The sequence below is a fragment of the Trichosurus vulpecula genome, chromosome 7 (assembly GCF_011100635.1).
Source record: "Trichosurus vulpecula isolate mTriVul1 chromosome 7, mTriVul1.pri, whole genome shotgun sequence".
NCBI lineage: Eukaryota > Metazoa > Chordata > Mammalia > Diprotodontia > Phalangeridae > Trichosurus > Trichosurus vulpecula.
In genome coordinates, this window is record NC_050579.1 from 93,864,411 (window position 1) to 93,891,028 (window position 26,618).

Here is a 26,618-nt window from a genome sequence, read left to right on the forward strand (position 1 = left end):
TAGGAGCTCCTGAAGTGAAAATAAATGAAACCTAATGAAATGCTTTTATAATATATGATGGCATGACATAGAAAACATCAATACAGAGGAATTCCACTTTCCTCACAGACGTAGTATTGGGGAGATACAGCGGATCAAACCTGGATTTAGGCTAAGAGACCTGGGTTCTAATCCCAGCTCAAACCCTTTACTACGTCTATGCCCTTGGCCAAGTCATTCCTCTAACCTCATTTTTCTCATCTGTAAATAGAATGGGTTGCATTAAATTGCTTTTAAGGTACTTTCCAGCTCCAAACTGCCAATCTCATGATTTACCTCTAAGGATCAAAACCTTCATTTTTATAGACCATGACTTGTTAATTCTGTTTGGTTCCTAACTTACATTAATCAGTGATTACTTGATTCTTCACATCACATTGGAAGTGATTTCTTTTCATACTTTCCAGGATAGAACGCCATTCCATCTTTCTTTGAATTCCATTTGGATTTGTCACACATTGGTTTGGGGAGACAGACAGATGCTAATTAAACAAAAATATAAACTAACTAAGGGCCCACAAAAGGACACAGCAGAACATGTGTTCATGAGAATGTCAGTCTGCATGACCATATGAATGTTTATAAATAACTTGTGGGAATATTTAAGCCACACACACTGGCATTCCTAGCTTCCCTGCCCCACCCCCCAATAGATTCCTGGAAAGTACATCAGAGAGAAGGATGGTGAGAAATGGATCATTTTTCCTATGTCCTGTGGTGCTCTTAGCCTATAGTTTCATTTACCTTGTTTTGCCACTAAATGTCACTTCTCTGTTGGTAAATCCGAATGTTTACTGAGTTTACATTGGGTGGCAGAAATGGCTTTGAATCAGCAACTGAATTGATTACTGAACTGCCAAGAGTAAAATGATTCAACATAACAAATTGAGATGATTTCATCAGTGAAAGTGACATTGAAGAAGAAGCATCTGCTTTGTTACTGTACTCTAAAGACTTCAGGACCCTTCCATCTGATACCCCTCCCCCCCCCACTAGTGTTGTCTCCCCCATTAGAATATAAGTTCCTTGAAACCAGGGACTGTCTTTCTTATTTGCATCCTCAGCACTTAGCACAGGCCTTTGCCCATAGTGTGTGCTTAATAAAGGCTTCATTCATGTATGCATTCAACCAAGATTCAAAGAGCAATGGCCTTTGAGTCAGAATACCTGGATTCATATCATGACTCTGGCTGATTACTAGCCATGTGACCTTAAGTAAGTCATGGATCTGGATCTTAGTTCTCTCTGTAAAAGGGGAATAACAACGCCTGAAGTACCCATTTCACATGGTTGTTTTAAATACCAAATGTGGTCCTTTATTTAAGGCAGTTCAAAGTTGTCACAGGTGTCAGAACTCAGAAGACTTGTATAAACTGATGCAGAGTGAAGTGAGCAGAACCAGGATTACAGTTTACATGATGATTACCATAATGTAAAGAAAACAAATTTTGAAGACTTCAGAACTCTGCTAAATGCAATGACTGTCAATGACTTCAGAAAACTGATGATGAGGCTTATTTCCCACCTCCTGGAAAAGAGGTGATGGACTAGAAGTGCAGGAAAAGGCATACGTTTTCATAAGTGGCCAGTGTGCTCATTTGTTTGGTTTGATTAGTCTTCTTGGTTACAAAGGAAAATTTCTATTGGAGGGCAGGGTAGAGTGAAGTCAATAGATTAAGAGTGATACAAGAAAAGAAAGAAAATATTGTCCCTGAAACATCATGAAAATACCCAGAAGAAAGCAGAAATTCAGCAAGAGACACAGGAGAAAGAAGCACAGTTTTACTACCATTGTGTTAAATTTAATATACACTTAAAATAAACTGTACATAACAGAAGGTCATAAGTTTCATATACAGTCATTGCTTCTGTTTGTCTGTGTTTATTGAAATGTTCATGTTTGTTTATTGTCTGTCTTCCCAAACCTTTGTTTGGCAAATTGTTAGTGTTTATTAATTTCACAATAAGAAAATTTTAATTAAAAAAAGAAAAATATTAGTCACATGCTAAATAAATAAATAGGAGCTATAATTAGTCATCTGAACAGATGGGTGAAATTTTAGGTGGCACAAAGCAAAGCTCATTTGTGAATACAAGCTCATTTAATTTAACAAGCAGTTTTTAAGCCTTATTATATTCAAGGTCCCTATACTGGGCATACACCTCATATAAGTGGTTTCCGTTTATATCCTGACATGATGCGTGATGAACAAGAGTTTGGTGTCACCCTTTCTTTTCTGCCCTAGATACACCCACAAACATAAGAACTGCATCAGGTTTCCATGTCTTAGCAAGGACTAGTCTCATTCAACATTTTCACACAATGATAAACATCTCCATTACACAAGACTTTAACTTGAGAGTGGTGGAAAGAACACAGGCTTTGGAATCAGAGGACCCAGGTTCAAATCGTGCCTCTGACCTTTACTACCCAGATGACTCCGGGCATGTTACAGCTTCTCTGGGCCTCAGTTTCCCCATTGGCAAAATAATGGAATCAGATTAGATGTCCTTTCCAGTTCTACATTTATAAAAGATTACCTTTTATAATATGATTTCATATATGGTCCTAGTTGCTAAATTAGCTAAGAATTGTTTTCTATTTGTGGACATAAATTCAAGTTTGAATTCATGCACAATAGGGCCAGCCAATAGATCAGATCAACTTCCACTGAGGTCCTTTTACATTCAGAGCAATACATAGCTGGTGTGTACAGCTACTGTCTATCTGCAGGTGTGTGTGGGATAGGAGACAATTTCTCACCCAGAAACTTTTAAAATCTAATCCTAAAACACATGAGAAAAGATTGAAACAAAAATGTGAAATATGGGTTTAGTATATAACATTTATGTCATTTATACTGCTTTCATTTAACTAATTCAAGATTTTCATTAGCCCTAAAAGCAAACTCACAAGAGATATTAACAATAAAATATGAATGTTGTTGTTAAGTCATTTCTGACTTTCTGTGATCCATTCTGGGGTTTTCTTGACAAAGACACTGGAATGATTTGCTCTTTCCTTCTCTAGCTCATTTTACAGATGAAGAACTGAGGCAAATAGGGTTAAATGACTTGCCCAGGGTCAAACATTATGTGTCTGAGGTCAGATTTGAACTCGTGAAAATGAGTCTTCCTGATTCCAAGCCCAATGCTCTATCCACTGTACCACCTAGCTGCCAGTAAAATATGAATACTGCTTGAAAATTAGTAATAATTTGGTCAAGTCATTAAACCCTCACCTTTGTATTATTATAAATGAAGGAAATGATGTTTTACTACTAATAACATTTGCTATGTTCATAAAACAACTTGGGGTTCTTCAATTTTAAAATGTGCACTAAATGAATTAATTCACTTTTAATAAGTTTGTAATCTCAGTTGTAATAGATGGGGTTTTTTTGGTAGGAAGCAGAATGACAAAGAGGTTAATTATTAAGCCATTAAAATGGGTTAACTGCAGAGTTGCCGTGGTTAACTATTGGGGATTTATCTAGATAGATCAGATGATCAATAAATTGACCGATCAATCAATCGACAGGTAGAAAGATGGATGGATAAATGATAGAGAGAACCAGCAAGAATTGATTAAGCATTTACTATGCGCCAGGTGCTATGGATTTAATTTTGCTCTGGCCCATCCTTTTCTGTTATTTCCTTATAGTCCATTCTCCATAGTACTGGTGCAAAAGGAAATTTAATGTATTTGTGTCAGGGAAGGCCTATTTATTCTGACAAACTGATCAACCTCCAGAGTGTTCTTCTACCATGAAACTGATTTTATATCTCATTCACTAGCTAATAAGATGTGAAGAGTTTTCTCTGTCATATCAACAGATCAGATTTGCTTCCATTGAAAGCAGCGGAGTGAAATCATCTATGGAGTTATTCTCAGTGGTTCGAAATATACTGTCCACATTCATTAAAAAGATGATGGCATATGAAAGCCTGATGAAGGCTTTGCAGAGACTCACATATTATCTATAAGGCTGGTGCCTAGAATGCCTTAGAGGCATTTACCTAGAACTCAGTTTGCCTTTCATGCAGAAGCTCAGACAGAATGCTTGTGTAAGAAAGTGGTTAGAGACTATAATGTACTAGTGGTGGTGGTGGTGATAATGTTTGTGTGTGTGTGTGTGTCTGTGTGTGTATGTGTGTGTGTATGTGTGTGTATGTCCCCATATATACCTACACTAGCTACTTCCTCCATGTAATTTCACAAACTAAACCTTCATACCCCTTCAGATATGGCAAAATTCAGTTCATTCCATTAGATGTCAAAAGGAATGACAATATGGAATAATTGTCATAATAATAGCTAACATTTCTATCACAAACAGTGAAGCCTTATGGATAAAGGGCTAAACTCAATGTCAGGAGAAATTTTAAGGCTTGTCTGTGATGCACACTCTCTATGTAACACAGGACAGATCAGTTAACCTTTCAGTACCCCCACGCAAATTTCCAAGACTATAAATTGTAGAACAATTGCATTAGTAGAGGAAATTTCCTCACTAGGGCTCGGGTCTGATGAAGTAAAAACAATAAACAAAGAAAACACATTTCTTTTCGAGCTTTGTAAAGTGATCTATGTAGAGAGAGACAGAGAAATACATATATAATCTCATGCATCCCCATCTTAGTCTTCACTGTAGCAAAGGCATCATTCTACTCCTCTCCGAAAAGTTCATTCTCCTATTCTTCACAACAGCTATTTCAAATCTTTTCATCTCTCCTCACATCTCCCACAGCACGAACTCCCCTCAACCTCTTGGCTGAAGACCTCACCACATATACTTCGTGAAAACAATTGAAGCTGTTCACCCTAGAGCTCTATCTAGTCTCCTCCTCTTCATTTTGCATCACTCAGATATCTCCCCGTGCCGTCCCTTCTTTGCTCCAGGCTCTGATGAAAAACTGACCTTTGTCTCTTCCAAAGCCAACTCCTCTACATGCACCCTTGATCCCATCCTCTCTTCATCTTCTTTGGCAGATTTTATTAACCCCACTCTGGCTTATCTTCATTCTCTCCCTCTCTCCGCTGTTTTCTCTACTGCCTACAAACACATCCATGTCATCCCATCGTTTAAAATTTTTTTTTAAAAAAGAACCAAACTCACTTGATTCTACCATAACTGCTTGCTATTGTTTTTTATCTTTCCTCCCCTCCTCAACTAAATGTTTTTAAAAAGCCATTTATACTGAATGCCTGTACTCCCTCTCCTCTCACTTGATTCTGAAACTTCTACATTCCAGCCTCATACATTCAAGTTGAAACAGCTTTCCCCAAAATTGTCAATATTCTTGTAATTTCCATATCTAACATCCTTTTCTCGATCATCATCCTTCTTGACTTTTTGGAAGCCTTTGAAACCATCACTTACCCTACTCTCCTGGATACTTTGCCTTTTTTGAGTTTTGGAGACACTGCTCTCGCCTGGATATTCTCCTGTGTATCTGGCTTTCTTATGCTGGTTCTTTATCAAACTTATACTCACTCACCATGTGTTCCCTATGAGGCACTATCTTAGACATTCATTCTCTCTCTCTCCCTCCCCCCCCCCCTCTCTCTCTCTCTCTGTCTCTTTCCACTCCATGCAGTTTCATGTGGTTATAGCATCAGCTCCCAGAGGCTCAATTGCTGCTTCTATTCAAATGATTCTTAAATCAATATATCCAGCTCTAGTGACTCGCCTAAGATACAGTCTCAAATCACTAACTGACATTTAGACATCTCAAACTGACTATCATAGGCGTGTCAAACTCAACATGCCCAAAACAGAACTCTTTATCTTTCCCTCCAAAGCCTAAACCCTACTCCCCTTCCTTTCTGAAGTTTCCTATTGTAGTCTAATAATAGGAATATTGCCAGCCTCTCAGTTGTCGTTTCGTTGTGTCTCTTGAGACTCTTGGCCTCTCTAACCTTTTATATAGCATTTGTTATTCAATCATTTTTCGGTTGTGTCTGACTCTCTCATTTGATGTTTTCTTGGCGAAGATACTGGAGTGGTTCTCTTCTCCAGCTTATTCTACAGATGAGGAACCTGAGGCAGATAGGGTTAAGTGACTTGCCCAGGGTCACACAGCTGCTAAATATCTGAGGCGGGATTTGAACTCCCAGCTTCAGGCCTGGCACACTGTGCACTATGGCACCACCTAACTGCCCTTTACAATCTCATTTCTCTTGCCTACTTGCTGATTCATGCAAAAACACTTCCTTTTCTCAGCACCTGGAAGACGCTGCCCCCTCCTCTCTAACTTTCAATTTCCTTGGTTTTGTTCAAGACTCAGCTCAAATCTCACCTTCTCCAGGAGGTCTTTCCCAGTCCCTGTACCCTACCCCCACCATATACACAGATACACACACACTACTAGTATTTTCCCTCAGAAATGACCCTGTGTTTCTTCTGTATATATCATATATGTATTTAATTACTTATCATTGTCTCTCCCATTTGAATGTGAGCTACTTGAAGTCAGGGACAGTTCTTGTCTTTCTTTGTATTCCAAGTTCTTAGCATGATGCCCAGGACATGATAAAATAATAATAATAATAACAACAACAGCAGTAATGAAAGTTATCGTCGATAACATTTCCGTAGTGCTTTCAGTGCAAAGCCCTGTGCATGTGTTATCTCATTGGATCCTCACAATGACTCTGGAAGGTAGGGGCTAGTATTATCTCCATTTGACAGATGAGGAAACTGAGGCAAACAGATTAAGTGACTTGCTTAAGGTCACATGGTCTGTTGGGCTTAAAACAGCCAGGTAGAACAGTGGATAGAATGTTGGACCCGGAGTCAGGAAGACCCAAGTTCAAAACCAACCTCAGATATTTACTAGCTTTATGACCCTGGGAAAATCACTTTACCTGTTTGCCTCAGTTTCCTTATTTGTAAAATAGGGGTAGTACCTATGTCCCTGGGCTGTTGTAAGGAATTGTAAAGTGCTTGGCCCAGTGCCTGGCACATAGTAGGCATTCCGTAAAGGCTAGCTATCATTATTAAGTATATGAGGCTGGATTTGAACTCAGCTCTTCCTGACTGTAAGTCCAGCATGCTTAGTCATTGTGCCACCTGTAATTACTTAATAAATGATTGTTGATTGCCTATCTAACTGGTCCTCACAGTAACCCTCTGAAGTAGGGGCCATTATCCTCATTTTATAGCTGAGGATACAATTTATAAATACTTTCTGTTCATAAAATGATCCTAGAATATTAGAGCTAGAAGACACACCTCCAGTATGGAGCCTCCCCTAATCCATGCCCCTCCCCACCACTGCTATCACCCTCTATCATCAAACTGCCTTGTAATCATCTTATGTGTATTATTCATATACTTATACATGGTAACATTGTTTCCTCATTAGAATGTAAATTCCTTGAGGCCAGGGACGGTTGGATTTTTGCCTTTGTATTTCCCATTAGCACAATGCCCCATACCTAGTAAAGAATAATAATTAATAAATAATAATTACTAAGTGCTTCTTGGTTATCTGATTCAATTCCATCCAGTAATCACTAATTAAATGGTCGCTGCACGTAAGCTCTGCCTTTTTATTTTGTTTTGTGTCTATAGCCCTGTCTTCAGGGAGCTGCTCTTGTTCGTGAGGGGTGTATGACGTGTATACAAATATGAACTGATCTGAAGAGACAGACAACATCCACAACTGAATGGTCCAGGAACAGCTTACCATAGACAGTTGCATATGAGCTCAGCCTTGAATGAAGCAGGGAATTCTGAGAGGCAGAGGGAGAAGAGAATAGATTCCAGATGTGAGTCTTTTAGTCCAACCCTTCTTTTTTATAAATGAGGAAACAGAAGCCCCAAGAGGTTAATTGAATTGCCTGAGACCACACAGTGGCAGAGCCCCAGTCTCTCTTGGAGTCTGCTGCCCTTTCTCCTAGTTCCCATTGATTTTCTATGGTTGCTAAAGAGGTTGTAGCATTTACCTCCCGAATGAGGCCTTATATCTCTGCTTGGTGCTTAGCATACAAGAGAGACTGGATAGATTTTCCAATTTGATTTTTAAGAATTGAGAAACTGTGACTGGAGCAACGTGTTCAATTCTAGCCACTGCTTTATAGGAAGGACACCCATAAACTGGAGAGTGTCTGGGCCTTGAGATCATTTCTAGGTAGGGATCAGTGGAAGACCCTTGGGATAGTTGGCACATTCAGAGTGTTTGAAGGCCTCTCACATGGAAGGATTACATTTGTTCTGCTTGCCTCTAGAGGTGAAAACAAGGCAGGATGCTTGGAGTTGCAGAGAGGGAAATTTGGACTTGATTTAAGGGAAAACTTCCTATCAATTAAAATTAGCCATGAGTAGAATAATGAGTTCCCCAGAGTTTCTAAGCAAAAGTTGTATGACTACATCTCAGGTATGCTGTATAGGAAAGATTCTTATTCAGGTACCAGGTGGACTAAATGAAATCTGACATTACCTCCAGATCCAAGAGTCTGTGATTTGGGGAAGTAAGGAAGTATGTCCATCCATGTCTGTTGTTGTGAGGATCCCCATTAGATCCTGCCTCTTGAAGGCAGGAAGTACCTTTTGTCTTTTTTTGTATCCCCAGCATTTAGTATGGTTCCCAGCACCTAGTAAATACTTAATAAATTTTTATTGAATTAAAATAATATTTGTAAAGCATTTAGCACCGTGCCTAGCTCAGAGCAGGTACTGTATAAATGTTAGCTATCATAATAATAGTATTAGTATTGTGTGCCAGGAGGAAAAAAACATAGCAGGCATGTATATATGTTAACTATTTTCACAGGTGAACAAGCTAGTGACATGCTTATATTTAATTTCTTTTTTGTTTTGTTTTTTAAATTCTTTCTTTTTAAAGACATTTTTAAGATGCTTCTTATTTTAACATCACAGTCATTTCCAGACAGAGCTCCTCGCCCTTATATCCTAGTATTGAACTCTTAACAAAATCACTGTAAGACAGGTAATACAGTAACATTGTTTTGCAAAGACAGACAAACCTTCTGGGCTATCATCTCCCAGTTCTCTGAGGAGAAAGAAAGATATTTCATCTTCTGGGCCCATAAACCAGTGTTGGTCATTACAATTAATCCTAGTTGACTTCATTTGAATATTCTTTTTACCTTATCGTCATCATCATGCATCATTTCATACAAGTTTCATCATGTTTCTATGAATTCCTTATATTCATTTGTTCTTGGGATTGTGTATTTATTTCCAAGGATGAGTTCAGTAGCAATTATAGCTTAGCCAAATCCACAGAGTTAAAAGGCTACGTGCTCTACTGAGTGTAACAGGAACAAAGACCAAAAGTCCCCATCTCTGTCCCTTCCCTCTCCCTGAGTTACTGAATACACCCATGAGCCTTGCTGAATTTTTCAGTTAATTTGCAGGGCCCAGGTGATCAGATGGTAGCTATCACCAACGGAATGGCTGGGAGGTGGCTAAATCACATTTCCAATGTTTTATATGATTGCACATATATATGTATACATATATATACATACATATAAACACATATAACCTATATCAAATTGCTTACCATCTTGGGGAGGGGAGGAAAGGAAGGAAGAAAATTTGGAACTCAGTTTTTTTTAAATGAATGTTAACAATTGTCTTTACTTGTAATTGGAAAGAATAAAATACTGTTTAAAAAAATTGCATTTCCAGTTCTGTTGCTGGTCTTACCTACAATACCCAACTGATAAAAGTGCTTTCACCCCCTAATTCCTCCATTAGAGGTCCAAGTCGCCTTATATAAGTATCTTCTTCGCATGGATTCCTTGTGATAATATTCCCAGATCTGTCACTGACTAGCTTTATAACTTTGGACAAATGACCTCTTGGTCTTTGCTTATTTTCCACTTGTTTATTTTTGGTTTTGGCTACAATGTAGCCTGGTAACTAGAAAGCTGGCCGTGGAATCAAGAAGACCTGGGTTCAAATTTTGTCTCAGATATCACTCGGCTAGGTGACCCTGGGCAAGTCACTTAACCTCTCAGTGTTTCAGGAAACTCTCTACAACAAGGTTATAGTAGGTACCAGTCTTCATTGATATGGGGAGCTCCTGACTGGGAGATCCCTACCATGAAGAAATTACAGGCCTCATTTTAAAAAGAAGAAAGAATTCAAATCCAGCCTCATACACGTACTAGCTGTATGATCCTGGGCAAGTCACTTAACCCCAATTGCCTCCAAAAGATAAAAAATAAAATAAAAAGAAGAAAGAAAAGTTCTCTGTTCATTTTCATTCCTTTAGAATCCATGAATGCTGGGGTAAATGTCGGGACCTTACCAGGGTGTAATGGAAAAACTAGGACTCAGTAGACCTAGATTCTAGTCCCAATACTACCACTTACTTTCCCTAACCTTGTTGTTTAGTTGTTTGTGGTCCTGTCCAACTCTTCCTGACACTATTTGGGGCCTTCTTGGCAAAGATACTGGTGTGGTTTGCTGCCTTCACCAGCTCATGGGGAAACTGAGGCAAACAGGGTTAAGTGACTTGCCCAAGGTCACACAGCTAGTAAGTGAAGGAGATTGGATTTGAACTCAGGAAGAAGAATGAGTCTTCCTGGCTCCAGGCCTGGTGCTGTATGCACTGTTCTACCTGGCTGCCTGCCTGTCATTAGCCCCAGTCTCTTCTCCTCCAAAGTGGTAACAATTACCTATCGATAAGATCAGTGTATGCATCAACTTATGTACTGTTTATAAAAGCACATTGGAAGGTGCATTATTATTTTACTTCTTTATTAATTTATTTTATTAGCTCGCTTCAGTCTATAGATGTTTTCAGAAGGATGCTCACTTTTCAGAGCGAAGTTAGAGAAGTTAATCAGATGGCAAGAGCACAGATTTTGAGTCAGAGGACCTAGTCAGTAAAGGGTCTGCTGATCACAACTTGTGTGATATTGGGCCAGCAACTAAGATTCTCTGGGCGTGTTTCATCACCTGTTTAAAAAAAAAAAAGAGGTTAGAAGTGGGATTTGGCCTAGATCTTCTTCCTTCCCTTTCTAAATCCTGTCATCCAATGTAATGATGTTCACTCTCTAGAAATGTTAGATGGGGTACACTGAATAATTAGTTACTCTTTTTTTTTCAAGAGTAGAGCAACATAGGTGGGCAGCCAGGTGGTATAGAGCATCAGGCACGGAGTCAGGAGCGCCCGAATTCAAATATGACCTCAGACACTTACTCGCTGTGTGACCCTGGGCAAGTCACTTAAACCTGTTTCCCTCAGTTTCCACGCCTGTCAAATGAGCTGGGAAGGAAACGGCCAACCACTCCAGTATCTTTGCTAAGAAAAACTCAAATGGGGTCGTAGAGAGTCGGGCCCAACTGTAAAACAACTGAACAACAATAAAGTATAACTAGAATCATAGATCCAGAGCTGGTAAAGAACGAAGAGGTCCAACACTCCCATTTTGTAGATAAGGAAACTAAGACCAAGAGGGATTGAGGGAATTGCCTAAGGTCACATAGGCACGTAAATGGCAGAGGTGGGATTTGAACCCAAGCCATCCGACTCCAGAGACAGTGTACTTTCCACTGGGTTCTACTGGCAAAGAATAGATGTGGAATAAAATAGTATCTAGGAGAGTCACACTAGTATCTAGTATCTAAAATAGTATCCAGAAGAGTACCCACTGTGGTGGATAGCAGGGGGACAGTAGGTTGACAATTCTTATAACCAAAGGAAACCACCAGGCATCTCTCTAATATAGGCATGTGTCATATTTCAGTTTGTCTTCTGCCGTGATTGCAAAGAAGAGTACCACGAAGGGGAATGCAGCACCCTCTTTCAAGGCTCAGGAGCAACAGCCCAGGTACTGAATGAATGAATGAAATGAATGAATGAAGAAATTAAAAGGCATGTGTTAAGTATTGCTAATTTATTAAGTACTTGATATCAAGTACTTAAGTACTTATTAGGTACTTAGCACTTAAGTAACTGGTACTTAAATACTTATTAAGTATTTAAATTACCTAAATACTTAAGTACTAAGTGCTTAGTAAGTACTCAACAACACTGAGAATACAGATACAAGCTGTCCTTGCCTTAAAGAGCTTACATTCTAATAAAGGAAAACCACACATAGAGAGGAGTGGTAACCAGAGAGGAATATTTTGGATGCTAGAAGTCACAGGGATGGTGATTGGAGTCAAGGGCAATTGATTGACATGTGTTTTACAAGATTGCTGTTTGTCCTTCGTTCTCTAAGAGGACCATGACACCAGGGAGGTGATGCCATGACCTACAAGTGAATTAGATTTAAATGAGGAAGGGCTGTGCAAAGTCACCAGCCTCACTTTCACCTCCAGAGCCATCTGGGTCCAGTGGCCAGATAGACATCAGGATAACTGGAGATGGCCCAGGATGCAGTGGGGAACCTTGGCCTTTTCAAGCTGTCTTTAACAGGTCTCAGTTTGACTGAAACAACGCCTGTTCAGTTATTAAGGCTTAATAAGAAACGAGGCAAAGAATCAGCTCTTTAAAAAAATAGATTTGGGAGTGGAAGACCCTTAGGGTTTCTGGCCAAAACATAAATAATTGGTATTTATATTCATTCTGAGCCAGTGGGGGCCCAAACAGTGACCAAGTAGGGCTTGGCCTGGGACCTGTTGGCCAGTCAATGAGTGGTAATGTTGATTAGATTACCGTTTTTCAGAATGGTGATTCATTGTCTTAAATCAGCATTTCTCAAGCAGGCTTCTAGAGCCGGGGCAAGAATGGTAGGGACATTTGAAGGGAATCATAGATATTGGAGCTACCAAGTCCAATAGTTGTTTGTTGGTGGTTAAGCACAACTAGAAACTACATGAATGGCATGTACTGGTCTCTTTCATTTCTGTGGTCCTTCCCAGGAATCCCTTCCCATTCCTGTTGGCAGGAAGCTACAGAACCAAAGTCAGCTGTTTTATGTTCTAGTGTTATAATACAACCTGGCGTGGTGTAGGATAACCTACAGAATTTGTTTGTTTGCGGGGGCATAGGGAAAGGGAATATTGGACATCAGAAGATGGGACAGAGGTCTGTGGAGAGGAAGAGATTGGTGGAACAGGGGAAGAAAGGAGAACCCACTGCATAAAAGTAATTTAAACTCTGGCTCCAGTTTCATAAGAAGGTCCTTTCCTTAGGTCCAAGACAAAAATTATTCATGTTTATGAATGACAGTGAAAATCTGAAAAAAGGATAAATACTTGGGAAATTCATAAATTATACTAAGCTTACACCTCTCTTCTTGTTGGTTTATTAAACAAACACCTTCTTCTTACCTTGATTAATACCTTTAGATAATGAAAGTGTTGATGGAAACTCATGAAAAGCAAGACTTATGGAACTGAAAATACATTTGCATTTCCTAATTAATTTTAATTATGGCAAAAGATTTTTCTTAAGTGTACCCAACTTGATATAAGAAAAAGGTTTAGATTTGGAGTCAGAAGGCCTGAGTTTAACTCTTAGCTCTGCTATTTTTGTTAGCTATATGACCTCCTTGGGCAAGTTTTTTAACCTTCCTCAGGCTTCAGGTTCTTCATCTGTAAAATGAGGGGGTTAATATGGTTGTAGTCACATAGCCACAGCTCTCCAGCTCTAGGACCATCTGTTGCTCTCTTAACCTTACTAGTGAGAGGAGAAATTTTGCAAAATGAGGTTCATACTAAGAAAACCGACCATATATCTATCAGGATAAAGGACCCAGGTAGCAGTTTACAAACAACCATGCACAAGAATAAGATTTCCACTGTAAGGATCAAGAAAATTCGCTTCTAGGGGCCCCATTCTGTGGCTTTCCAGGAAATTAAATATTGCAAGTCCAGTGAACTTCTAATTCATCAACTTCCCTTCCAACTTCTGGTGCATAAAAATCACTCAGGACTGCAAAAGACATCTGTAATTTCAAAGTGCTGCTGTTAGTGTTTTCAGAAGGCTTTTCATGACAAATGGGTCATAGTCATGCCAAAAATTTCTGGCTAGCATGCTACATACATGAAGGGCATATTTAAACTCCCTCTGCTGGAAAACATTTGTTATGTTAAAAACAGAAGGGGGAAAAAACCTCTTCTTTTTGTTATTAGTAGTTCTGAATGTCAGATTCAACCTTCCTCCTCCTCTTCCCCTCATCGTAAGATCAAAAGATACCTAAATGGCTGCAAGAAAAAATTTTTAAAAAGAAGAAGAGAAAGAAGCCAGAGCATTCTGTAAAATGATTTGGAATCATTCAAAAAAAGCAATTCAATTGTTCATAGCATTTGACCCAATGATACCATTCCTAGGCACATACTCTCAAGGAGGTCAAAGACAGAGGAACATCCTTTATACAGGCTGTCCCCAAAATCTTAGGGCAATTTTAATTGAGCTTAGAACTTACATGGTATATGAAGGTAACAGAATAGAGTTGCACTGTAAGAAATGACATATATAAGAAATAGAGACCTGGGAAGACATATGTGAACTAATGCGGAGCATGGAAAAAAAAAACAGAACCAAGGGACCCATTAGTTCAATCCATGCAATAACATGAAGAAAACACTAAGAGACATCAGAATCCAGATGAATACAATATGTGACAGTGATGATCAAGGAAACCCTTGGTTCCTGCACCACAGGAAATACTTAAGATGCAAAACATTCACTGGCATGAATTAAGTACAGAAAATAGAAAACATCTCAAATTGCCCATTGCACTCATTATACTCCCCTTGGAAGGTAAAGACAACTCTGTGGGAATACTCAGCAGATACTTCACATTCACCTGGGATTTACACTGCCAGAGCAACTTGTAAGATCTGTACCTCCTGGCCAGCTGGGCTACAGGATTCCCTTAGCAATCAGGGGTCTTCTTCTCCGACAACCTTGCTTTATAGCAATCAGCTTGCAGAGGTAGGTTGTACTGATTAGATATCTCTTGCACTCATGAGGTAGCCAGCAAGACTGGAAATGACCATTTCTCAGGATCTCTTGTTGCCACCCTGTTCTCAGGGAAGGAAACTAACTGGCGAAACATTGATAGTCAAGGATCCAGCTCACAAATCTGTCACTGCTGCTGGAGTGGGAAGAGAGAAGAGAACCTCCGTGCAGTGCCTCCCACCACTGTCACACCTTCTAGAAGTCAACAGGAGAAAAAGAAAAGTTCCCAAAGAAGAGGGGGAGTTTTCACAGCTTTTTTTTAAATAAAGAACTCCCTCCCCAAGAATCTATCCCTGTCCTGATGCTCAATCACCAGTTATCTTCATGAAAACTACCCAGTCACTGGGAACCAAAATGTAGGGAGTGCCTTAACATATCGTGGGTTCCCCTCATAACCCCTGCTACAGCTCAGCCTTGATGCCAACAAGAAGATGATGATACATTGTTCTCTGTCCTTGGTATAGAAGCAGAAAGTTACATAAACCGTAAGTCCTGGCTGATAGGCTGATTTGTCTTTAAGTGTTTGGGAGTTTGTATTTTGTGTTACAGGGGAGGGTTCTCTTAGGGAAGGTGAAATTGAGGGGAGTTCTTGGAAAATTAAAGTGACATTAAGGATATTTTTTAAAATAGGGTACAGAAATCACAAAAAAGAGTCAGGGATCCATTTTCAATTGTGTGAGAAGTTTGAATATAAATATGGGAACATATTATCATCAAAATTTTCTGTGAACAGATTTCAATAATTCAGTGTTTTAACAGTTTTAAATAAATCTATTACTTGTAGATCAAATTATTGTAAATTATTTGTAAATTAAATGAGATCAAATGAAATAATATTTGTAAAGTACTCATCACAGTGCCTAACACATAGAAGGTGCTATGTAAAAGCTTTTTCCCTTCCCTTTCCTTTCCTTATTTATTTACTTTATTTTATTTTAAATTTTTATTTTCAGTTCTAAATTCTGTCCTTTCTTTTACCTACCTCCCTCACCCATTGAAAAGGCAAGACATACAATACCCATTTCATATACATAAACATATATATATATACATATATATATATATATGAAATCATGCAAAACATTGTTTCCACATTAGCCATGTTGTGGGGGTAAAAAGGCAAGAAACTCCCCTATTAATTTTTAAACAAGTAAATTTCTTATTGAGAGCTCCCTCCTCTCCTCTCTTGAAAGATGTAATTAGACTGTCTGCACAGGCCCTTCCATCTGTGATTCCATGATTCTAAATAGGCAAATAAAAGGAGTAAAAACTTGCTCATCGTGATCATGTGGGGGGGGGGGGGGTGGAGCCAAGATGGCAGCTGAAAAGCAGGGACTAGTGTGGGCTCCCCGCCAAGTCCCTCCAAAAACCTATAAAAAATGGCTCTGAACCAATTCTAGAACTGCAGAACCCACAAAAGAGCAGAGGGAAGCAGGGCTCCAGCCCAGGACAGCCTGGATGGTCTCTGGGTGAGGTCTATCCTGCATGGAGCTGGGAGCGGAGCAGAATGGAGCAGAGCAGAGCCCAGCATGGGCTGTGCGGACCAACCAGACCAGGAGCCGGGTGGAGCGTGCCCTAGTGCCCTGAATCAGTGAGCTGCAGCAGTTACCAGACTTCTCAACTCACAAACACCAAAGATAACAGAGAAGGTTAGTGGGAAAAGCTGCAGGAGTGGAAGGAGTTTGGGGTTTGGCTACCGCCCTGGGGGCAGTGGAGGTGGGGCAGCTACAGAACTACAGATGCAGTTGGTTCTGGCCCCAGACCCACCTGGTGGGAGGAATTAAGTGGCGGATCAGAGCAAGAGTGCAGAGCATGCTGAAGATCTAAGTCCAGTCCGGGTTGGGGGTTCTTGGGGAAGGAGGAGTGCTGGTGTGGCAGAGCTGGCACATCCCCCCAAGCGTGAAATATAAAACTCTTTAGTCTACAAGCAGTCATACCCCGCTGAAAAATTCAAGGGTCAAGTTAGTTGGTTGGGAATATGGCCAGGCAGCGAAAACGCACCCAGTTACAGTCTCAGACTTTGGAATCTTTCTTTGGTGACAAAGAAGACCAAAACATACAGCCAGAAGAAGTCAACAAAGTCAAAGAGCCTACAACAAAAGCCTCCAAGAAAAACATGAACTGGTCTCAGGCCATGGAAGAGCTCAAAAAGGATTTGGAAAAGCAAGTTAGAGAAGTAGAGGAAAAATTGGGAAGAGAAATGAGAAGGATGTGAGAAAACCATGAAAAACAAGTCAATGACTTGCTAAAGGGGACCCAAAAAAATACTGAAAAATACACTGAAGAAAACACCTTAAAAAATAGACTAGCTCAAGTGGCAAAAGAGCTCCAAAAAGCCAATGAGGAGAAGAATGCCTTGAAAGGCAGAATTAGCCAAATGGAAAAGGAGGTCCAAAAGACCACTGAAGAAAATACTACCTTAAAAATGAGATTGGAGCAAGTGGAAGCTAGTGACTTGATGAGAAATCAAGATATTATAAAACAGAACCAAAGGAATGAAAAAATAGAAGACAATGTCAAATATCTCATTGGAAAAACCACTGACCTGGAAAATAGATCCAGGACAGATCATTTAAAAATTATTGGACTACCTGAAAGCCATGATCAAAAAAAGAGCCTAGATATCATCTTTCAAGAAATTATCAAGGAGAACTGCCCTGATATTCTAGAGTCACAGGGCAAAATAGAAATTGAAAGAATCCACCAATTGCCTCCTCAAATAGATCCCAAAAAGAAATCTCCTAGGAATATTGTGGCCAAATTCCAGAGCTCCCAGATCAAGGAGAAAATACTGCAAGCAGCCAGAAAGAAACAATTTGAGTATTATGGAAACCCAATCAGAATAACCCAAGATCTGGCAGCTTCTACATTAAGAGATTGAAGGGCTTGGAATACGATATTCCGGAGGTCAGTGGAGCTAGGATTAAAACCTAGAATCACCTACCCAGCAAAACTGAGTATCATGCTCCAAGGCAAAATATTGACTTTCAATAAAATAAAGGACTTTCAAGCTTTCACAATGAAAAGACCAGAGCTGAATAGAAAATTTGACTTTCAAACACAGGAATCAAGAGAAGCATGAAAAGGTAATCAAGAAACAGAAATTGCAAGGGACTTAATAAAGTTGAACTGTTTTGTTTACATTCCTACATGGAAAGATGATGTGTATGATTCATGAGACCTCAGTATTAGGGTAGCTGAAGGGAATGTGCATATGTATATTGGTTTATGTATATATATGTATATGTGAGTGTGTATGTATGTATATATGTATGTGTATAGAGAGAGAGAGAGAAAGAGAGAGCAGGCACAGGGTGAGTTGAAGATGAAGGGAAGATATCTAAAAGAAATAAAATAAAATTAAGGAGTGAGAGAGGAATATATTGAAAGAGGGAGATAGGGAGAGAAAGAATGGGATAAATTATCTCGCATAAAAGTGGCAAGAAAAAGCAGTTCTGTAGGAAGGGAAGAGAAGCCAGGTGAGGGACAATGAGTGAATCTTGCTCTCATCAGATTTGACCTGAGGAGGGAATACCATACATATTCAATTGGGTAACTTACCCCACAGGAAAAAAGGAGGAAGAAGAAGATAAAAAAAAAGGTGGAGGGATGATAGAAGGGAGGGCAGATGGGGGTGGAGGTAATCAAAAACAAACACTTTCAAAAGGGGACAGGGTCAAGGGAGAAAATTCAATAAAGGGGGATAGGTTAGGAAGGAGCAAAATATAGTGAGTCTTTCACAACAGGAGTATCGTGGAAGGGTCATACATAATGATACGCATTTGGCCTATGTTGAATTGCTTGACTTCTTAGGGAGGGTGGGTGGGAAGGGAAGAGGGGAGAGAATTTGGAACTCAAAGTTTTAAAAACAGATGTTCAAAAACAAAAAAAAAGTTTTTGCATGCAACTAGAAAATAAGATACACAGGCAGTGGGGTATAGAAATTTATCTTGTCCTATGAGAAAGAAAGGGAAAAGGGGATGGGATGGGAGGGGGGTGACAGAAGGGAGGGCTGACTGGGGAACAGGGCAACCAGAATATACGCCATCTTGGAGTGGGGGGGGGTGGGTAGAAATGGGGAGAAAATTTGTAATTCAAACTCTTGTGAAAATCAATGCTGAAAACTAAATATATTAAATTTTTAAAAATGGAACTAGAAAAAAAAACTTGCTCATTGCTCTGCCCTGCAAAGACTCAGCCTTTAAAATGACCAAATGGTTTTATATAAACCATTAAGAAATTGTCATGGAGCATCTCAAAAATTTGTATTTGAATCCTTTTAGGAATTGCCTGTCAATAAAGAAGTTACTCTTAAGACAGGCCTTTGAGAGAATGTATTTATCTAATACTAACAGAACTGAACTTTTTTCAGTATATCTGAGCCTATCCATCAGCTTGGCTGTCAAGAAATTGTGAGATAGAAGACTGAATTATCATTTTCATAGCTACTTGTATTCATTTTGTCTTGCTCAGGGGTAGAAACATGATCTTATTGAGTAATGATATGAAACATATACCCCTTTCCTATAATCCTGTGGGCGATGCCTTCTTGGGTCCTGAGAAGTTTGATGCCTCATGATCCATTACTCATAGTGGTCCGGATTTATATAACCATGTGAAAATCGAATCAGTCAGTCAGTTACCTTTTATTAAGTGCATCCTTTGTGTCAGTGTTAGGCACTGTCCTAAGTGTTGAGGATACAAAGAATTAAAAAATTTAAAAAAAAAAAACAGTCTTTGCTCTTCTAGAGCTCCAAATCTAATCAAGGAGACAATATGCATACAACAATGTACAAATAAGATACAAACATGATAAAATGGGAGAGATCCCAGAGGATTGTTGTTGTTGTTCAGTCCTGTCTGATCCTTCATGACCCCATTTGGGGTTTTCTTGGCAAAGATACTGGAGTGGTTTGCTATTTCCTACTCCAGGTCTTTTGACAGATGAGGAAACTGAGGCAAACAGGTTTAAGTGACTTGCCCAGGGTTACACAGCTAGTAAGTGTCTGAAGCAAGACTTGAACTTTGGAAGATGAGTCTTCTTGACTTCAGACCTGGCACTCTATCCACTACACCATTAGCTGCCAGCCCTAAGGAGAACTAAGATTAAAGAGGATTGGAAAAAGGCTTTTTGCAGAAGGTAGGACTTCAGCCAAGACTTAACAGGAGCTAAGGAAGTTGGGAGATGGACATGAGGAAGGAGAACTTTCCTGGCACTGGGGGACAGCCAATGAAAACTGTCTGTGTGTTATGTTCAAGAAACAGCTGGGAGACCACTAGTGTCCTGGATCACAGAGTACAAGGCCTGGAGTAGAGTATAATAAGACTAGTAAGGTGAGGAAGAACCAGGTCATGGAGGACTTTTAAAAGTCAAACAGAGGATTTTATATTTGATCCTGGGAGTAATAGGGAGCTAAGGCTGATAGAAAACCATCATTATTTGTTTTGATATTGTGGAGATTTAAAGAAAACTTGTTTACAACTTTGTTTTTATAATAAGCCAGCAGCACAGTCTCTATAGTGTATGTGGTAGAGGAGTTTAGAGAAGGAAAAAATGATTTCAGCCCTGGTTAGTCAATAAAGAGTGGGCCTTCTCCAGTTGTCCTGATCCATATCTGGCCACTGGACCCAGATGGCTCCGGAGGAAAAAGTGAGGCTGGTCACTTTGCACAGCCCTCCCTTGCTCAAATCCAATTCAATTGCAAGTCATGTCAACATCTTCCTGATGTCATGGTCCTCTTTGAGAATGAAGGACAAACCACACACCACACAGTCAAGGAAGGTTTGATAGAGCAGAGACAGTTGGAGCTGAGTCCTCCACATGTTCTCCCATTCTATCTGAACAACCCCAGATACTGGAACCCTGTCTGGTTGACTGTCTCCTGGGAGAAAAGGGGAATAATCTGTCTTTTTTCCTGTCATTCCCTCTCAAGGTGGCCCCATGAGGTTAATTTGCCAAGGGTTCCATATTTCAACCAATAGTGGCCCCTGAGAATAGGAAGCAAGACAGCAGGAAGTCAGTTTTATCAAACTAATTCTAACCTTAGAAGACCTAATTCAGTTTGGTAAGAGGACCAAGGATTTGGTGTGTCTTATATTGTCTCTAAGCCACCCCTGGGTAGGTGACCTCTGGAGCTGTGGGAGCACATCCTCATTCGACTGAGCTCTTTAGTGGAAAAGTACTACAGAAGTCTGGCTAATAAGTAAATGATAAGAACCTCCCCTGCCTCCCTCTCCCATGCCAGACCTCATAGCCTTGCATGGGTCCCCTTCTGTTCTGAAACTCTCATCCTAACAAAGCACCCTCATTAGGCCTCTTCTCTTTTTTTTCTTTTCAGTTCTATCTACTTGCAAGGCTTTTTTTTTTTCCTTATAGTAACTCCTGACTACTCTCCGTTGGTCCTCTCTTTTAACCCTGATCCATTTCAATTCTTTGATATCACAGAGCCCAGGCAGGGAAGCCTCATTCCTCTTGGGACCCAATCAGCTTTTCACATCACTTAGGCTATTTGACCAAAAGCTTAACGCACTTTGTGATTAATGCTGTAATTTTTTAAGAGCAAACGAAGAAATTGGTTTAAAATGGGTGTAAAAAAATTGGACAAGCTTTAAGTTGAAACTGTGCAAGGAGTTTGGGAATTCAGTGACAGAAGATCAATCCATCACAGGCTAATAAGAGTCCAATTCCATGTGGTTACACTTGCTCTAGCCAGTGAGTTTTCATCCCCACAGTCTGATTCCCTGCATGTATTCCCTCTTGTGGGTTTTTTCTAATAAGTAAACACTTGCTCTTGTAATACCAAATAAAATAGATTCGTTCCCCCAACAGACCTAAGGACAAGGTTTGCCTCTCTCAATTTAATAGACGAGTAAATTGAAACTAAGCTCCATATACGTGATGGTTAAGTGGATTATGATTGTCTTTGGCAATCCATTCATTTGAGAAACATTCAGTAAGTGCCCATTATGTGCCCAGTCCTGTGTTAGGGACTGGGGATGTAAATACAGGTACAAAAAAGCCCTGCTCCCAAGGGGCTTATAGTCTAATTGGAGAGGGTAGCAGAGGTTATGTAAATAAGTAACTATGATATAAAGGAGAGTTAGATAAGCAGAAAGAAGAAAACCTAGGAAAGTACTTACGGAAATCTGAACAGGGAGAGATCCATTTCACATAAAGTGAATTGACAGAGATTTCCGTGGTGCTGATTTTGGTGACTCAGCCTTGAATGATAAGAAGGACATCATTGAATGGAAGCAATAGTTTCATCTATTCCAGACATGAAAGATGGCTTGAGCAGAGGCATGGAGAAGGAAGAAGGTGGAAAGAAAACAGAGGAGTCATTCAGTTTGGCTCGAATGAAATTATGCCAGGCTACTCAAGTATGTTGGAAGAAGTACTTAAATGTGAATTATAATCATAATAGCTATTAAGTAAGTAGTAGTAGCAGCAGCAGCAATAGTGGTAGTGGTAGTAGTAGCAGTAGTAGAGATGATAGTAGTAGTAATAGTGATAGTAGTAGATAGTAATAGTAGTGGTAGTAGTGGTGGTAGTGGTAGTAGTGGTAATGGTGGTAGGAGGAGGAGGAAGAGGAGGAGATACATAACAGCAATAATTTTAAAACGAGCAGAGTAGGAGGCTGCTATAGCATATAGTGGAAACAACTTTGATCTTAGATTCAGAAGATCTGAGTTCAGGTTCTAACTCTACCAGGACCTAGCTGTGCTATTGTAGGCAAGTTAATCAACCTCTCTGAGACTCAGATATCTTACCTTTATTTACTTCATCATTTCTAGGACCTATACTTTTATCACTTGTACTGTCTTCTCTATGCAGGCTGTCACCACTTTACATTCCAGTGGTATCTTTGATTGTGATCATGGTTTTGAGAAAGTCACCAAGGAAAAGTACACCAAGTTCTGATATTTGGAGTCAGAAGACCTGGGTTTAGATTTGGCCTCTGTAAATTGCTACCTTTGTTCCCTTGGAGGAAATTATCTAACTTTCCTGGGTCTTCATTCCATTATCCGTAAAATGAGAGTGGCTTGGGTGGATGAAAATTAAGATATCTTCTTGCTCTACATCTGTGATCCTTTGAACTCAAGAGACGGTCTTTAAGAGATTCTGTAACTAAAAAGTCAATCACTCTGGTGATAAGCAACTATAAAATTAACTAGTCTAGTCCTTAAACAACAGACATAGTGTGTGTATGCAGAAGCTTTCAAGTTTGGTTGGACTTGCCAGAGTTTGTGTTCTATTTAAATATTCTTTTAAAACCCAGGGTAAAAGCTATACCCTAAGAAGGAATTAGAGTGGGACTTTATTATCTCTGAAATGGGTATAATGATACTTGTACACATATAGTTGTCATGAGGAAAATTGAAAACAGTTCATGTACTATATGATTGGGGGTTGATGTTATAATTATGGGCATTTCATTAAATAAGTAAAACTATTCCATCAGACAATCTGAGGTCAACTTTCCTCACTTCAGTTCTACTTACCAGAAACAGGTGTCTGTCATGCCATTGAGCAGAGAAAATGCACACCTTTCCTAATGCTAGGCCAGCTCCTTTAAAAAACCAACCTCACTCCCACACCATGCCTTTCCCTCCAAACACTCATCATATTATCATTCTTTCCACGACTTGCTCTATGTCCTAGGACATAGAGTCATCGAAGAAGGACAGGAAGGATGTCTGAAATGAGCACATTGGAATGCACTGTTCCATCTAAGTGATGAGGTGGTACCTGTGGATCAAAATGATGCTCTGATACTCTATAAATTCAACTCAGTTCAGCAATATGTATTAAGTGCCTACTGTGTGCAAGGTCCTCTATTAAGTGTTGGTGATACAAAGACAGAAACAAAAGAGTCTTTGCCCTCAAGAAGCTTGGGGGATATAACATGGGCACAGATAAATAAATACAAGATGATTGGGGATGGCTATATAAATTCCAAGAATTTCTATTTTGCTTTAGTGTCAATAAAGAGCCGATGGCAGGTTTTTGAGAGGAAGAATATGTTTGAACCTAAACTTTGAGAAAGTCATTTTGATAACTGTAAAGGGTATGGATTAGAAAGCTATTACAATGACCAGGTGAGAGGAGATGAAGGTCTAAAATATGGTGACTGTGATAGTAGAGGGGAAAGATACAAAAGATACTATAAGTATAAAATGTACTGGAATTGACAGCTCGTTGGATATGAGGAACAAAGGAAGATTCTAGGATGCCTGAGATTGTGAACCTGGGTGACTGGGAGGTTGTAGTACTTTCAACCAAAATATGGAAGATTGGAGGATGAGTAAGTTTCCAGGAAGCTGATGAATTCCATGCCAGATGTGTTGAGTTTGAGATGTCCAAGATATCCAAGTGATGAGCAACAGGCAATTTGCTATATGGGATTCAAATTCTGAAGAGAGATTAGGATTGTAAAATTGGATTCAGTGAGTCATCTTCATTTAGATGACAATTAGGTTTTAGAAAGAGGTCATTATTAATGTGGTAGAATAAGAGCACCTATTACAATATATTGCCCCCCCACCCCCACCCCAGATAAATGTCTGCAGCATACTCTTCCACCAGGCTATATCAAAAGTCCAAAAGAAAGAGAGATCATACCTAGAATGCATGTAGCAAAGGGGTAATTCATAGCTTCTGGTTGTTGGAAATCTTCTCCCTTTTGTGTTATGCTCAAGAAGTTCCGTTTACATTCCAATCCTAAAGAAGGGCAAATGCCAAAGAATGTTCAAATTACTGAGCAATTGTGCTTGTTTCAAATGCCAGCATGGAGCAGCTTCTGTTGAGTAATGAGTTTGGAAACCAAAAGGCAAAGGGTTAAGAAATGAGGGAAGGGAGAGAGAAGAAATCTTTTCCTTAAGAGTTTGGCATGAAAGGGAGTTGGGGATGTAGGATGCGAGCTTGAGGTAATGATGGGATCTGGGAAAGAGGTTTTTTTTAAGGATGAAGGAGACCTAGGCAAGTTTGTGGACAGGGGAAGACTGAAGATTAGAGAAAGGTTGACTGAGGGGAAAGCAGAGACAAAGTACTTTTACTAGTCCCGGGGAATAAAAAAAAAATGGCCTCCATAGTCTAATTCAAACAATACTGCTGGAATTGGAAAGACTAAGAAAAACTCTAAAAATGTTGCCGTTTCTGCATTTTCCTTCCATTGATATGCACAAAAATCTTTACTATTGTTAGGCAATTTGAAGGAAGAGGAGACAAGAAAAAAAATAAGAATAAAAATAGTTTCCTATGTCTGTGGTGCTCTGTAGCTTAGGAACACCTTCTCTCACAACCCTGTGACATAGATGATGCAAGCACACTTATCTCCATTTTGTAGATGAAAAAACTAAGATTCAGAGAGGTTGTGTCCTACCCATAGTCAGTTGTTGTTGTGTTTGTCCTTTGTTCTCCAAGAGGACCATGACATCAGGGAAATGATGGCATGACTTGCAATTGACTTTGATTTGAGTGAGGTAGGGCTGTGCAAGGTCACCAACCTCACTTTCTCCTCCAGAGCCATCTGGATCCAGTGGCCTGATATTCACCAGGATGACTGGAGATGGCCCAGGATGCAATGGGAGACCCTGGCCCTTTCAGGCTAAGGTCTTTTCAGGTTCTCACTTTGCATGAGGTAACGCCCATTCAGTGAATAGGCCTCTTTAAGAAGTTACTTATAGTCACAGAGCTAATAAATGGCGAAGATGGGACCTAAACTCCAACCATATGCCTTTCCAACCAGTGTTGTCCCCAATACTCTGTGCTGCCTCAGAACCATGGCATTCCAACCTACCCCAGTCCAGGTATGAATTCTTCCATCATGACTCATACAACTTCAGAAAGAGGAACTACAAGGTACAAATAGCCACTTTATTTAAAGGGTGGAAAACAGTGCCTCTTGTCTCTGAGAATCTGTTGCTTCATATGGAATCTCTGTCTCTCCACCCCACAAAGTCCTTGTGTCCTAAGGTCCGCCCCAACCCTCATCTGACTTTTCCCCACACCTCAGAATCCATAGTTTGAGAGCTATTCGCCGGTTATCAGCCAGATTAAAGATCTTGATTATTTAGAAATCTTTCTCCTGTCACTTTTTTTCTATTAACAGAACTGGGCTTTAAGGGATAAATTCAATGCTTAAACGTTTGACTCTGGTTAAGCATCACAGGTAGTATATACAGCTGAATTGGGTATAATTACTCTGCAGAACCCTCATGAAGAGCAAGTGCACCCCTCTTAGCTTGTTACTCAGTCACAGAGAAAAAATGTCAAAAGTCAACAAGCCCTCAGCACCACTCCTAAGCAAAGATAATACATGGAAAGGATTCCTTTAGAAGCCAGAATATGAATAATTGTAGCAGCTGCAGAAAAGGACAGAGGGAAAGAATTAGGGAAGAATTGGATATCTATTTATACTAATTCTCCTAAGACTGGTGTGTGCCTCTTGAACACAGATCTCTACCATTCAAAAATAGTTCCTCGCCTTTCAGATTACTTCCTTCTGTCCCTTAATTCTCAATCTAGAGATTCACAGCGTGAGATAAATTCTATAAGATAGTGTTGAATGTGTACGTCTCTATACTGTGGCTCACTTCCTTTCTGAGAGATACAATGTGATAGAATGGAAAGCAGGAGACTTGGAGTCAAGAAGACAGCTCTTGCTTCGGATACT

General features: G+C 39.7%; 1 protein-coding gene across 1 annotated transcript in view; it reads left to right on the forward strand.

Annotated features, from left to right (window-relative positions):
- Positions 1-26,618, forward strand: part of PRKN (parkin RBR E3 ubiquitin protein ligase) — a 1,915,523-nt gene that overhangs the window by 1,871,072 nt on the left and 17,833 nt on the right. The window contains exon 10 of the mRNA XM_036765946.1: positions 11,774-11,857. Coding sequence (XP_036621841.1) covers positions 11,774-11,857 — 84 coding nt within the window. The remainder of the gene's footprint in view (positions 1-11,773; positions 11,858-26,618) is intronic.